The 16,167-nt window shown below is 42.0% G+C and overlaps 1 protein-coding gene across 1 annotated transcript in view; it reads right to left on the reverse strand.

Moving 5' to 3' along the window:
- Positions 1 to 866: 866 nt before the first annotated feature.
- The window catches only part of MEP1B (meprin A subunit beta), a 48,728-nt gene continuing 33,427 nt past the window's right edge, over positions 867 to 16,167 (reverse strand). Inside the window, exon 15 of the mRNA XM_080381539.1 lies at positions 867 to 15,331. Within this exon, the coding sequence (XP_080237665.1) occupies positions 15,314 to 15,331 (18 nt within the window). The 3' untranslated portion in view covers positions 867 to 15,313. The remainder of the gene's footprint in view (positions 15,332 to 16,167) is intronic.

The following is a 16,167-nucleotide window of genomic DNA, read 5'->3' on the forward strand; positions in this document are numbered from 1 at the left end:
AGATAATGTTTATCAGCAGAATTTGACCTAAGGCATTATTGAGCCTTTTAGACCTGTGTTATATATCAGAAAAATTCTTCCCAGAGAGCTATTCTCCATAACAGCCACTGCTTATTGCTCTTGATTTTGCCGTAAGCCAAGCTCATAAATGCAGTTTTAATTGATGTAATGGAAGACTTGGAACTTTGTGGGGGAAAGAAGGATTATAATTCCTCCAATTATGCTGAAATATTTGTAAGATAATTTTAAATAGGTGTCTTCTAGAAGGCTTTGCTGTTTCTTCATTTTTAATACTTACCATAAGCTATTTCAGATGGGAGCTCTTTAAAAGTCAGAGCATCATCAAAAGGTTGTTAAAAGCAGGCTAGCCTCTGGTTAGCTCAATTTTTTGCTAAAGCTGCATTACATTACAGAATGCAGGTGGGTGTGTATGCACCTGCGTGTCCTTATATATGCAAGTAACTAACAAAAAATACGCAAATAAAAAATCACCTGCTACTTGTCTGCTGCTTACTGTACAGCTTAAGTGCTTCTGCAATAATGAAAACATGAGTTTTTCTAGCATGTGAGAACAAGCAAGTGAACTTGCCTGACAGACGGGAAGGAAAATCTGTTGATGAAGACAGACTGACAGTTCAAGTTCAGAGAAATGGGAAAAGGGTAATCCAGGCTCCCTTTTAAGTTCACTTAATAACAAGGGTTTCTTCACTTCTGAGAAAATCAAAGATTACATTCACACAGGTAAAGGGCTTTTTAATTTTATTGTTTTAGCTGAGTTTCTTTATGCAATTTTCCATTTGATTTGATTCTATTTAGTATGATAAATGCTGCTTAATCTGAAATTCTTTTTTTTTTGGGGGGGGGGAGGGGGGAAGTGTTTTCATTTATGAAAAACAGAGATGAAAGATTAACTTCTAGTGTAATTTGGCTGGAAATGAAATGAATTTGGATTTAGCTGTATCTCCTGGATAGTTTTGCTGCAACAACAAATCTTCATAAAGTTAAGCTGCCTCTGCTCAAGGAGTGGAAGAGGTGTGTTCAGCTGAGCTGTGAGAAGCTCCCGTGGTCTCTGCCCTGCCTGTGTGTGTCTGACTGGAGTCAATACCATCAGATCCTCAAAATGTAAAGGAATTTAGGATTTTAAAGTAAGATTATAGCAGCAGCTTTTCATGGTTTAATTATTTTATATTGGAGGCTGCTGAATGATGCGTTTGGTGAGCTGATTGCTTTTCAGAGAGCATTAAAAGATTTAGTTGCTCCCTGTTTCAAACATTTGGAAATTTTTGCGCTGGGATTGAAGGGAGCTGTGGAGCAAATCATGTCTCTCCCCGGGTGCTGGCGGCTCACTTCCTTGGTAGCTTGGGCCGTGTGGAAGGAATTGTGACAAAATGTAATTATTTTGGATTTAAGCTTTGTTGTAACTTGGTCTGTGTTTTATCTCTCAGCTGTATAAAAGGCAATATGCGCTGGCTGTTGGGTTTTCTTAATTGTAAGTATTACTGGCAAGTATTAATACAGCATCTTCCCCCTGCTCTGCCAGTGGCACTTGGTGTCACAGGACACCCGCTGCCTGGGCTGGTCCCGGGCACACAGCTGTGGTGGGGAGCGAGCATCTCTGGGTGGACATCACTTCAGGTCCCAGTGTCCTTATTTACCTCAAGGCGTTAGCTGCAGCTCAGGGTAAAGTAGGTGCTATAACAGTAATACAGGCAACTTAGGTGCCATCGTGCCCTCCTTTCTTCGCCACACCGTTGTGTGGCTGTACTTGCTGGAGTTGCCATCCATCCTCCTCCGTGGTGGGGAAATATCCAAATATCGCATGTCCCAAGAGCCAATGGTTCTGCTTACAATATTACAAATATCACATTAAAGGTATTTACAGAGAAATTATCTTCTTTTGGATAGTATGGAGCAGGATTAAGCAGTCATAAAAATTTCCGTCCATCGGGGTACCTCTGGCTGCACCCCTCCCCAGGCCGTGCCAGCGGGCCTTGGCACAGCACACAGGGGGCTCCCTGTTGGGGCCGGCCTGAGGGAAACTTGGTATCAGCTAGGAAGGACTGGCATCTACTGCACAGTTTAAAAATTGTCAGCATGGCTTTAAGTGCTATGGGTTCTATTGCAGATGCCTTCTGTACTGATTACAAAAAAAACACAGTAGCTTTCCCCTGAGGATCCACTGGGGAAGATCCTGGTTTTTTAGAGCCAGAGCTAAGCCTCGCCTGTGGCTGCCGCCGCCTGCTGCACCCCCGTGCCCCACGGGGACATCTGCCACACCGCTTGTGAAGATGAGAACAACCATCACCACCTACCTCTGTCTCCTCTTTACCAACGTCCCTGTTAGCAGGGCCCGGACCCTGCCCAGTGACAGCCGAATGCCCCCAAGCTGCCCCCCTGCTCCGCCAGGAGCCCCGTTTGTGGGGGGCTGGGGCAGGTCTGCTCAGGGCAGCCGGGAGAGCTCGGCTGGGCCATGGCAGCCGAGGCAGGCTGAGCAAAGCAGGGAGGCTTGCCAGGGGCCTGCAGAGGCAATCCCAGCTGGAAATGGGTTTGGGTTTGATTTCATTTTCGTTCAAGTCCTCTTACCTAGGAGACACAGCCGTGCCCTAGGGGGCTTGTGTTTCTCACATGCAGACCATGGGCTGTGTCCACCTCTCTCTCAGGATGGTTTTATACCAATTGCACTCTCCCCTCCCCAGAGCATTCTCTCTGAAGTGGCAGCCGTCTCACCAGTGCTTCCCTACGAAGCCTGTAAACCTTCAAAATATTGATAGGTCCTTAAAATTTCAAGTTAAGGTGGTGTTTCTCTGCTTTAAAATTTAGGTTTCTGAGATGGTGGCTTTTTCTCACCCTCAGAGGTTTCCAAGGGTTGTCTGATTGGTGTGTAGAAGAAGCCCAAATGTCTGGCAAGCCTTTTGAAAACAAAACAAAAAATGAGTTGTCTCTCTTTCCTTCAAAGGTAGCCCAAACACCAGAGCATGTTCTTTGAAGGGATGTCACACCATACTGCTCCCCACTGCACAAGTGTCCCAGCCACCCGTGTTGCAAGGTAAGGAAGACATTAAATCCTCAGTGCTGCAAAGCTATCTGACCTAGTTCTAGTTCTTTTGAATTCCAATGTTGGAACTTCGTTGAATCCTCCTTTAGCGTGGATTTCACTCACTAACCGTAATAAGAGGGATAAATCTAATAATTTCTTTGCCTTTGATTATTTTTGTGTTGTGAAAACAATGGTCCAGTATGGATTTAATAGTTCATCTATTTAATAGTTAATCTCATGACATTTCTCTGCATCTGGAGGAAAATACCCAGGACAATCATGCTGGCTAATAATATCAAACTGATGAGCAAAGAAATAGCACCCACGTTATCAACTGATGATGTGGCAAAGATCTAGAAATTCTGCAAAACTCAAACTAAAGTAAGTTATAAATTGCACTAATACTGGCTAATGGATAATGAGATTCCATTCTAATGTTGGTAATGTGCAATGTAAGTGTTTGCTGTTTCTTAAATAGGATATCTTTGACCATTTAAGCAAGTCTTTAGCACCAAACGTTCATGGCCATGAGTATATTAAAAAAGCCATTTTGTGTATGCTACTGCGGGGTAATGAGAAAGTTCTCAACAATGGGACAGACATTAAAGAAGACATCAATATCTTATTATTAGGTAAGAGCATGTAGAGTTAATAGTGCATTGATAAGTTATTTTATTATCCCCCCTCCTCATCATGCCAGTGTAGTTCTGTTATGCAATATTAGCAGGAAAATAAAAGCCAACCCAGTACAAAGACTCATTTCGTCTTATACAAGAATGTTTGTTAGTGTCTTAGGATCAATTTATTTTATCCTTGGGCACATTTTTACAATTATTTCTGTTTTGTCCCACACTTCCCTATTTACGTGACATCTGTTCTATGTTTCTAACTAGTGCCGACACAATGTGCAATCGAGTCTAATCCTGCACTGCTCATTCGGGCAAGACACCCACTGATTTCACGAATGGGCTTCAGTTTATCGCTTAAGTTGATGGAGCTATTCTACTTCTGTCACTTGTAGGCACGGTGGCTGTTCAGTTGTGGCTTCATTTCTAAGTGCTTTCAGTACCCATAGTTAAGTTACCTTAGCCTGACAGTGCCAACCTGCCGCATAACGGGTCCCGGCAGAGGTGTCAGCTTCCTTACCTAAATCAAGCTCTTTGTTTCTCTACAGAGCTTCAACCAAATAGTTGATAAATTGCTTTAAAAATAGATTAACCTAAAACAATAATCGTTTTCAAGTCTTTCTGTTTGAGTATGTCTTTTCTCTCCCGAGCAGGGCAACTTGCACACTTCCTTATTGGCAGTACTGAAACAACACTTCATCCACACTGCACTACTATGGCATTTTCACCATGTCAGTAGAGATGGGATCTGTTTTCCAACAACCCCTTGCCAAAAGCACTTGCCCAGCACCTGAATTACCTTCCTGTGTATCCGAATATAGTGCATGTGGAGACATGAAAATTCAAAATAGCTGTACAATGGCACTCAGTGACATGTTAATGGATCTGCTGCACTTTGCAACCCAAAGGACTGTCTATTAAAGCTTTAATAAATCTAAAAGTTGGTCCCTTAATAAAATGCAAAGCTAGGTTGGACATAGGCATACTTCTTTGAAATTAGGAATGAGATCTTAAATTAAAAGAAAAAAGGATTTATTCTGGGAGGATTCTGAAGCAAGAACTCTAATAAGGAAAGTATAGTTCGAGCATTTCTGTCTGATTTATTGATTTCTGAGGATGTCTAGTACCTACCTGTGTTGCAGTAATGTCTGGAGGGGTGTTAGGTATGTGTTAATAGCATAGCAATACCAGCTTTTCCTTAAGAAAAGAGGTATCGTTCCTTTATATATATATATTTATTTTTTTATATATATTTATATATATATATATTTATATATATATACACACACACATTTACACTCATGACCTTAGGAATGCCAGCTTCTGTTTCTTTTCTTTCCAGTTTGAGAATGAAATGAACAATTGCAATCCTTCTTATACACCAATACTGTTGGTGTAACCTTACAAGTGGCTAAAGCAATTTAGAAGCTAATCAGTGGTGCAAGATTTCCAAGCCTCGTGAGCATTCTAGAGGGGAAATGGTGGAAAAAACAAACTAAAATTCTATAATGCAGAGGATTTCTTACCAGAGCCTATGAAATTTAAGGCCTGAGCACATGTCTCTGTAATGCTTTGCCTTCTTTCAGTTGCGTGAACCTGTGCTTTTGGAGATGCTGGTGGAGCATGGCAGGCTCCTGTACCTGGAATGACCAAAGGTGTTGATCTGATTTGCTTGTAATTTTCTCCCATTAATCTGAAGCTGGACATTACTCCTTATTACATTTATATGGAAACTATGTTTCTGAATAACATATGAAATAAAAGGCTGCAAGCTTAAGAAAGAAATGTAGCAATGATGTGTCAAGGTACTTACAAGGTTTAGGTGAATGTTTTAAACTTTGGAAATTTTAATCTTCGTTACCTGAAAAGAGGAAAAACTTTGACCTTCTCAATATCCATCTCAACATACTCATAACATACTTGCAACACTGTCAGAGACATCCTCCTCCTTTTACAGGGAAGTAGCTTAGAAAATACTGAGAAAAAATACTTATTATAAAGATCAAGAAGTAGGTTATAAAACCTGGCTGTAACTGCTGTTCAGCTGCCTGGCAAACTGTGGTTTTTGAGACCACAGACCCAGGCTCCCCTGCAGTTAGCAGCATCAGGGTTAGCATCCCCTGACCCATCAGCAGGGACCCCTGGCTCTCCTGCTCCCACCATTTTCATTTAGTTATTGAGGTCTATCTGCCAACAGTGACAAAGCTGACAGCTGTGTGGGTTTGGGGACCAAGGGGGAAGAAGTGTCTTAGCAACGATTGTGGCCGTGCTGGAGCAGCGCTGCGAGAGGTCCTGGGTTTGCTCTCACCAAGTGCCATGCTCCTGCTTGTGACTGCTGGACTGAACAGCACCGTCATCGGGTCACCAAAACATCAGACCAGCAAACAGGTACTGGTGGGTTGTCTTTTCTCAGTCTGATTTGACAGCAGTTTACTCTGTGCTCTTACTTAAGCCTCCTGATAGAACTGTCTTTCCAATAAATGGAGGGAACTGATTTCCCATTTCCCAGGAATATTTGGGCAGATAATTGTAAAAATACTTTGTAAGCGCAAGAACATTTATCTCATTCAAGTTCATTCCTGTCAGAGCTTGAAAGTATCAAGACTCCAGTGCACTGGAGCAACCTGCCCCTCACATTATCAGCAAATATTTAATGACTATCCCTAATGCCCAGCTCGGAGGTCAAGGCCTGCATCCTGTGGTCCCTGGATCTGAAGGAGGTGACCATGATGCTCCTCCTGCCCTCATTTCTTTTGCACATCCATGGAGAGGAGTCAGGGCTCTGGCTGCTGGGACCCACAACTTTCCCACTTCCATAAAAGTTTTGTGCTGCACACCTGTGTATTTGCATGGGGTTGCTGTGTAAACATAACGAATTCTGAAGTTTAATGACAAATAAGCCCTGCTGCAGCTGGGACAAAGACCTTTAGCAAGGGTAATCCTGCTAATATTGGCTCCATCTGAGATGATCCAAACGCTTAGGAGTGCACAGCTACGTCTTACACAGTGAATCTTGTGAGGGATGTGCAAAAAATAGTCTGACTTCACCAGCAGCTACTTAAATTTCAAATACTTTTAGCGCATTTGTGACAAAAGCCAAAAGTGGTGGAGAAGGAGGGGTATTTACTGCACTCCTGTTTAATAAACTAAGGGAAGTCATGCACTCACAGATAGTGTACAAGTTATTTGGCACAAATTAATCATTCACATATGTGCTGAATAAAATAGTAGTAAAGAAAGGTCAGGACTTCTCTACTGTTTATTAGGCTGTTTGATATTTTACAGTACTCTAAAACCAGTGTGCAAAAGGCTTTGGCCCTACAGCTGAAAGATGGAAAAAATGCTCTGCTTTCTCCTTTAAGAGGTGAACTTCGTATTGCAAAATATTCCCTAAACAACTTCCACCACCAGCAGGGGGTTGCCAGGAAGGCAGTTGACAGCAGCTGTAACTGCTGATTAAGAAACTGATGCTCAGCCTTGCATTTCCAAAGATACCGAACTTTCCATCTTTTGAGCTCTAAAACCTTCCTGTTGTGCAACGAGTCCCGTGCGCCTGGCTGCACGCTTTGCACCTGTGTGTGCAGCAGCAAGCACACACCTGAGCTCCTGCACTCCAGCCCGTGGGGTTTTTTGGTAACAGAGCCTTGAAATGGTCTTGATGCCATCTAATACCAAATGGGGATGTGTTTTGTATTTGTGGAATGAAAAAAAAAATAATATTTTTTAGCCCACCTAGTCCTGGTCCACCAGATCATTGAGATGCTGTGGGAAACAAGTGAGAAAGTAAATGTTCAAGTAAGCCCAACCACAGCCAATACGAAAGTAAGCTGACACGCCTGCAAAGTGGTTTGTGAAATATGGGTATAAATCAAAGCAAGTGGAAGCCAAGATAACTTGCTATGAGGAAAGCAAGTGGCACCACCTAATCTAGGCACTCAGGCCTAATTGTGGCATAAATGAAAGCATTTCTATGGCTTGGCTAGCACAAAAGGCAGCGTGGCTTGCTCATTTGAACTCCAGGGAGGAAAAGGGTAAACAACTTCTAGGGAAGAAAGGGTAAATAAACTTCTGTTCCTCCTTTCCCCACGTTTAATTTCAGAAATACCTTTGAGGTTGCTGAGACTGCATTCAAAATGGATGTATTTGTGCCTATTTGTATTTCTCAGAAATTCAAATTTGTTCCAAAGCTCAAGATTCATTCTTGGGGGGGGAGGTGGTTGCCAGCCAGTGCTCTGCAGGTCTTTCGTGGACTGGGGTGTAGTCAGTGGGGATGTTTGATGTCAACCAAGTTGCTATGCACTCCCACCGTGTGACTGTGTGGGGACCCAGCCAGGAAAGCCAGCATGGGGCAGAGCACCGGGACAGGGGCAGCCCCGCTTTTCCTGGCAAGGTAATTGGGTGTGGGATGGGGCTTCCCACCTAAGGGAAAAGGACAAATGTTTATATCTGGTCTTCAGTGGCTGAGTGAAATAGAGCGTTGGTCTCCACCAGTTCCTCCAACAAATCGCCCAAGGCAAGAACCGCTCTTATTTATTGCCCCTGGCAGCAGCCTACACAGGGATGAGCTCTTCATAGGGACAGCAGAACAGGCACCACAAGGCACCTAGCACCACTGGCTTTGTCCTCAGCAGAGGCCATGGAAGGGGTTATGCTTCCGAGTTTTTCTTCAATTTTCCAGCTTCCAGTGATGAAGTATGTTTTGTGTGACACTTGTGCCAGCGTAGCCCCTGCATCACCCTGGCAGCCAGTTTCCCACACGTCCCTGAGGGAGAGAGCTGCCCAAGGAGGCTCCGCAGTGCTGTGGCAGGGGCAGCTGGAGGTCTCATGATACTTGTGACAGACATGCTAAAGGAGCTAGCTAACAGAAAGGTAATGGAAATAGGTTTGAAAAGGACACAGGTAGCAGTGATTGATCTTACTGTGAGCTGGGAACCTATGAAAAGCAAAGCAAACAGGTGGGCTGCTAGGCAGGAGGAATAGTTCAGGCTTCATGCTGCAAAGGTGCATCTATCTGCTTCGGAGATATGGTCTGCAGGCTATGTGCAGTGGCCCATAGTAGGTATTCACTATCTCAATTTAATTTTCCTTTTTTTCCCTTAGAGCTTTTTTTCCCCTTAAGGAAATTCATATTTTCTTACCCCTGTGGCTTTTCTTTTTCCATTCCTCCCAATCACATACACTAAGGCTTAAGCACGATCATTATTCTTTTGTCCAAGGCAAACCTGCAGTTGTCCTGAGTGGCTGCAGAGGTTGTTCCTTAATCGGCTGAGATGATAGATACTTTCATTTTCTGTTTCTCTGCTTACCTTTAGCTCACCCTGACAAATCTTTTCTGGTGACAAAGGCATGAAAGTAGCACCCAGAATGAAACCTGACTTTTCTAAGGAGCAACAGAGACTCCTACCAGAGTTAATAAGCAAAGTTTATTAAACAACTTAATAACTAGTAAACTTAATAAAATACTAGCTTACTTAATAAACTAAACTGAAGTTGCAATGCTATTTTATGTAATTTCCAATGCTCTGTTCTGAGCAGGCAAACATCATTTACCTGAGTGAAAGCTGCTTCCAAACCCAAGTGTCCACAACACGATGAGGAGCATGAAGAAAAAAAGCAATCACAGATGAAGAGGCAGACAGGTTACTGACAAGATTTGACTGGCTTTTTGTAGCGTAGACTGCGTGGATGCAGATGGTGTTAAAAAAATAATAATCAAGGGCAAATGCACATATGCAGAGCTCTAGCAGAACAAGATGGCTGGGTCTAGTTACACATTAGTAACTGCTAAGCAGAAGTGCTATCATTAAGTTAATCAAAATGTTCCATCAAATTGTTTAGAGGTAAGGTTCAAATCTGATAAAGAGCACACAATCTTTTTTTCCCATGAGTATTGCACTGGAAGAGCAATCATGTTTATGTATTGTAGGATTAAGCATTGCAGCCTTGGGAAACAATGAGGTTTGATTTTGTTCTTTTAAGTTCCAGACATTCAAGTGAAGCTTCCTTGATGCTATTTTATTTTTACAGTAGGTGAAGTCAAAGGCAGAGATCAAGAATGGAAAGTTTCATCTCAAGTGGAAGGAGTTTAGGAGGTCGTGAGCAAATTAAAATGAAAACTGGAATGTAAACCTGTCTGCAACCTTTATGATACCAGTTATAGCGTACATGGTGTAGGTAATAAACTTTGACTGGGGATGGGTGGGTGGGGAGAGAAAAAAAAATCCATGAAAAAACAGGAAAAGGTGACATTGGTGATAGTTTTTGAAGAAACTTAACATAAAGGAGACTGATACATTTGCACTCTAGAAAATTATTAATTTGGAAGTAGGAGGAAGGAGGAGTGATCTATCTAAATTGATATGGTCGTTGGGGTTTTTTTCCCCAGTTCTTTCTGTTGATGCTCAGAAAGGGGAGAGGACAGGGAGAACAGATTCTCTGTAGCTGTCTGCTGCAAAAAATTCATAATCTTCTTGCACAAAACAAATCATTAAAACTTGGTGTTAGAGCTGTCTTTTGTAATAAATTATGATGTATGTAGTTGAAAGATGTGGGAAAATGAGATCACCATCTATTTAATTTAATAGCTTCGTAACACAGAGCAAAGTACAGATATTTTGCCATTACTGCATCAAATACTACAACAGTCTCTAAGCAACAACTCTACATTTGAGAAACAGCAACTGAATTTTCAGAAAAAGAAGCTTATTTGGTGGTTATCGTCTTCTTTTGAGACATGACTATCTGTACTACTGGCACTGAAGATGACAGCTTGAAAATGCAGTCCAAGTAGACAGAAGAATTAAGAAACTATTTAAGAGAATCAAAGGTACGTTAACTGACATGTGGCATCTGTGTCTTAGCAAAAGCCCCTGAGCTCTAATAATAGTGAAAAATGAGAGCTGTGACAAAAAAAAAAAAAAAAAAGGGAGAAATACCACTCTATTCTGATCTGTGCCTGAAAAAAATGACAGCTCATGACTTCCGCCCTGCACCCTGGAACTGTGTCTGCCCAGTGTGAGTGGTACAAGACACCTGACATGCTTAGCTGCAGAAAGAGAGCTAGTGTCTAGGATCAGTCCCTTTTTTTTGCATTTAGACAATGCAGTGCCAGCCAGACTATTAAACATTATGATTCAGTTATTTGCTACTTGTGCAAAAGCTAGACCGAGTGAGCTGATCCGTGTGATGCAAATAGCAATGAAATTGGTCTAGTTTGCCTATATCAGGCATATGAAGCTGTGTATACTGTTTAGCATAGATATTAGGTAGCATGCCTAAAAGATTTTCTGCAATGCTGAGATTCCTGAAGAAAGACTGCTAAGTAGCTAGAAAAACAGCCTACCTTTTCTTTTTTTTTTTTTTTACTCCAAACCTGAGCCACTAACTCGAATATTGGGGTTATTTTATTTTATTTTTAAGCTCATGCTGTGCCTCCTGATAGACTCAGCAGTGGGGAATGAGTCATGCACACAGCTCTAAATACAATGTGCACATACTCTGCTGGGTCCAGCTGTACAGCTAGTCCAAAGCCCAGAAAGGGAGGAGCAGAAAAGACAACGTTCACTTAAACCTGGGTCTTTGCTAGGGGGGGGAGGTCACCAGGTACCAGTAGAAACCCTTTGAATGGGGAACAGGAGCAGGGCAGTCGACCTGAGAATTCAACATCCACAGCTCAAGCCCTTGTTCTGCACATTGTAGGAACCAAATAATAGGCTTTTTACACTAGTCCTGATCTGAAGAGAGTGGAATGTGCCTGACCAGGGGTGCAGGCAAAGCAAATCCTTGTTGCAAATTTTAAGCTGAATCACCACAGTGTGAGAAGGAAGGGAAAGAAAAGTGGAACTTGGTGCAGATTTAATGCTGGTGGCTTTTACTGTAATATTAATATCTCAGTTATTTCACACAGAGACGTTTACATTAAAGATTTTTAGTAAATCTTTCTGTGAATAAATCTGCTTTAGGAAAGTAAACACCCAGGCTACAACCCCACGTATGCCTCTCTGACTGACCAATGCAGTGTCTGATCTGTGATGAAATCTGTAAATGTGTCAAATGTATGTCTCCAAAATTAAGCTATTTCATTAAAAATAATAGATGCAGTCCTAATAACCATGTAGGAAAAGTCTTTGTAAAGCAGGGAAGTCAGCTCCAGAGGAAAACCGTAGGAACTGGGCTGGTGAATTTTCATTACTGTTTTCACAAGAGATGACCATTACTGAGGCATCGCAACTCTAACCAGTTAAATTACAAATCCAAGTAAAGCATCTAGTCATAAAGAACAGCAGTCCAGTTGAAATGCTTCATTTCCTAAACCACATGCGTACTTTTAATCTCTCACCTCCTTTCTTCACAGAAAAATAACATCACTGTAAGTCAGTTGTGCTACAGCTTTTTAAGAAAAATGTATTTTTTCAGGAACTTGAGCTAGTAGTGTAACTTCTGTGATAGACAATAAAGGGCAATATTGAATCTGATGCTGGACTTCCCAAGTATTTTTTTCTGCATTGCACATTGAAAACAATGTATTTTTCTCTTGAGTATTTTTAGGTCGGTTAATGACATTAATAAAACCTCAGTCTCTTTTGGCACTATGGAATCTGCTCACCACTGAAAAGTGAGTTGTTCATGCTCGCTGACCAGGAGATTCAGTTTTAAGTTGTACTCTTCACTGATTCATGTTTGAAATTAGTAAGTAGAAGCTTAAAGGTTTTCCCCATGGAAGTTTACCGTTTCATGATATACCTTATAGAATTTGTATTTTGCACAATATATTGTAATAAATTGCTCGGTGTATTAAGCTGTCTTCTGATGAAAGCACGGGTATTTATGCCATTTCATGTAATCTGGATTTCAAAAAATATAAACAATCTCTGCAGTCATAAATCTGGTAGTTCACATTTGAAATTATGAAATGCCTACTGTTTATAATGTTACGTATTTTAGCCAGAGTCGAATTTATGAACAGTCTCATTTGTGTCTTCTTAACTCCATGTAAATCTATGTGCATATCTTAATTGAAGGCGCATTTGGAGGATTATTTGCATGAAAACTGCTGATGAAGACATGTCAAAATAGGGAAGTTATTTTAAGACAGCTATAGTAGGGTATCTTCCTATCCAGGATGTTTGTTAGCTCTGACAAATCTTTGTTAATTTTGGCTGGCTGTTTCCATGAATCTTTGGGTTCCAACAAAAGCTAATAAAACCAGCTATGAATGCTTTAAATATAACTACACTTCAGAGAATATAAATCAGAGGAGGAGTAGATATGTAATGTTGGTACAGAAGCATACACATTTGTTGCTTTGTCCCATGCAGCAGTGTTCAGAGGAAGGCTAGTTCCCTCACCAAATTTCCATACATTTGAACTGCTCTGGCCCAGAGTTAGAATAAATTGCATGGCAAATGTTAAGATCATCAACATCCATTCCAGGGAATCAAAGTAGCTGCTGACCTTTAAACGTGAACATATTAACATACCAGTCAACAAACCATCTGGCGTGACCTGACATTTCTGTTACTGGCATTCCTGTCTCTTGCAGCTCCCTTCCAAAACACTGAAAATGTGATGATCTGTGCCCATGGTGACTGCCATCCCTCTCTGCAAAGTACCCTCGGGGAAGTATACGTTGCTTCCTCTGGCCCTTTTATTTCCATGCACTACTCTCTTCTCCAAATCCCACTGAATTGTAGCCCAGCTTGTCAAGGGCGTTAAGGGAGCCACCAAATCTAGCACCCCTGGGATCCTTCCTCCCCAGCCAACATGCCCAGCCAGGAACGGTCCCAGGTGATCTGTACATCCCAGTCCCAAGGGTGCAGCATGAAACCTGTTTGCAGGTCTGGCCTGTAGCAAGGTTTAGTGTGTATCTAAGAGACACGCACACAGGCACACAGAGGTCCCTAGTTGCAGCCGGCTGCACAGGCTGCTGCACACACAGAGCTGTGCGGGTAGCACCACCCACCTATAACACTACCCAAACACACACAAGTGCAGACAGCCCTGTCCTCTTCCTCCCCTCCAGCTGATCAGAAGGGAGGTTCTCTGGTGAAAACATGTGGCCTCATCATAAACTCAGCCACATTCACAGTCCCCTTGAATGTTAGCATGGCCTCTAAATGAGTTTCATATCCATGGCTGGACCTGGGGTCCTTTAACTGGTATGCAAGTCACCTCCTACTTGCCAGATAGAGCACTGTGATGCTTGCTAGTGAAACAGATGCACATGCTCACAGACTCTTGCATAAGCATTCCCACAATCACAGATCCCTTGAATATTAGCATGAACTCTCAGTTTACCTAATATCCATGCCTGGATCCTGAGCTCCCTTACCCCAGCCACTGGCTCAGACTGTGTCCTCCAGATGTGGAAATGTTTCTTCCAACTCATCAGCTAGACCATCTTGAGGTTTGCTAGTGAATTATACATACACGCACAGAGAAATAAAATCACTGAAGAAATATGTATACACCCAGGTCTTCCCAGCTGCCAGCACTTAGACCTCTTACACATCCCCATACAACCTGATCGCTCCCAGTTGCTGCCACCCAAACCTACAGCCCCGGTGCCCTTGGCCTCTCCTCCAGTTGCTCACGCTTGGACCTTCAACACACATACAACGCGCACGCACCCCAGTCCCTCAGCCCACAGTTTCACCAGTTACTGGCACACAGACTCTTGCATGCTAGTCCCTCCATGGGCTAGTACCCAGACCCACAAGTCCTAAGACCTGTGGTCTCCTCTGGTTGTTGGCACACAGATCTCTTTTACAGGTCTGTCTCTCCAGTTGCTGGCACCCTTTTCCCACATGAGTTCCTCTCTGAGTCACTGTGATCCTTCCCTTTTCTTTGGATCCTTTGGCCCTTCCCCTAAACATCCCATCGTCATTTTTACTTAAGTCCACAAACCTCTTCTGATAGCTCATATCCCAAGCAGCCTCAATTTTCCCATAATACTCACGTTAATCATGTTTCCCCCTTCCTATCAGTTAAAAATTCAGGTTGACATTCTTGAAGGCTCTGCCTGAGTAGTTCCTTTAATGGACCATCAATCAGCAGCTGAAGCATTCTGGGTCCTCATTATCGTCTCTATTGTGACTTCCTCATTAATGTTTGTGTGTCTGTGTGGTTAATTTATCACTTTCCTCATTAGTTGTTATTTCTTTTATAGTGAATAGATCACAACTAAATAACTTAATGAACCAGACACTCCCACACTGCACGTACCCTGACATTACTGACTGACAGCTGTTGCAGGACTCAGAACAGCTGGGTAGCCCATGATTACAGGGTCCAGCTCCCTTTTATTAAAGATGTCTGTATCATGATAAGGTACCAAACCTAGACTTTACTGTGTTGATTGAAACTCAGGATGCAGTTTTACATGTTTTCTTCATATTCAGGTAGACTTGAAGGACTGGGCAGGCATGTCACACAACATATTTCCATTTTTCTCCGTTGCATGGAGATACAAAGCACTGTCAGACACTTCACTGACTTTAGCATAGTATTTTATCCAGATGATGAATTATTTTCCAGACTTTACAAACCTTTATCATGGTGGTTGAGATAAAAGTAATAGAAAGAACGATGACGCAGTTGTGGTTTTCCAGTGACGTTCATCTTGTGACTTTGATGCTTGTTTGCATTACCTTCAAAAGGATGTTTTATTCTAAATGCGGGGAGAAAAAACAAACAAATAAACAAACCCACATCTTATAAGTGTGTAGGGAAGGGAAAAATGTGTATAATGTAGGAGTGTTACTTGCAAAGAAACCAAAATTATATATTGGAGGGCCATAAAGTAACAGTGTCAAGTATCTGGTATTGCACAGAAGTACTGCACCTCAACAGGATATCACACAAAGAATATTAGTACAAAATTAAAAATGGAACTCTGCTGTCTGGAAAGCCATTCCTATTCTATTTGCTTAAAAAACTTCTCCTGTGCCTTCTGAGTCCCTCTAAGCTACATCACTGTTGCCATTTCCAAGTTTAAGTCTCTATTTAAACTAAGAGTCCATGTGCCTCAGACTTTATGAAATTTTCTACCAAAACCTGCCCAAATGCCGCTGCTATTCACTACATGGGCTTTCTGATGCAGCCGTTCAGATAGTTTTAATCTGCTGTCTCCTTTTACCTCTCCCTAAGCCATGATTTCCATGGCTACTTTGTTCCTTGCATAAAAAATGGCCATTGCATAGGGAAACTAATTTTTAGATTTGCTTTTTGTTTCAGCATTTTGGGTTGGGGGTTTTAGCACCATATTCAGGTGTTTTAAGGAGAGATCTTCAGTAGAAAATGCAGTAAAATATATGAAATACAAGTCCACTAAGTGGAAAACACGGTTTAGTTAACAAACTGAAAATTAGCTCCTTTGTTTACACTCTCCCACTCAATGTAGACTGCCATCAGGGCAGTAAGAGTTGCGGGGGTGGTGGAGAAGAGATTTTGAATGTAGTGATTTTTTGGTCTTTGATAAATTAGTAGCACTTAATGGAGCTCTTT

Source organism: Falco punctatus, assembly GCF_963210335.1.
Source record: "Falco punctatus genome assembly, chromosome: 3".
Lineage (NCBI taxonomy): Eukaryota > Metazoa > Chordata > Aves > Falconiformes > Falconidae > Falco > Falco punctatus.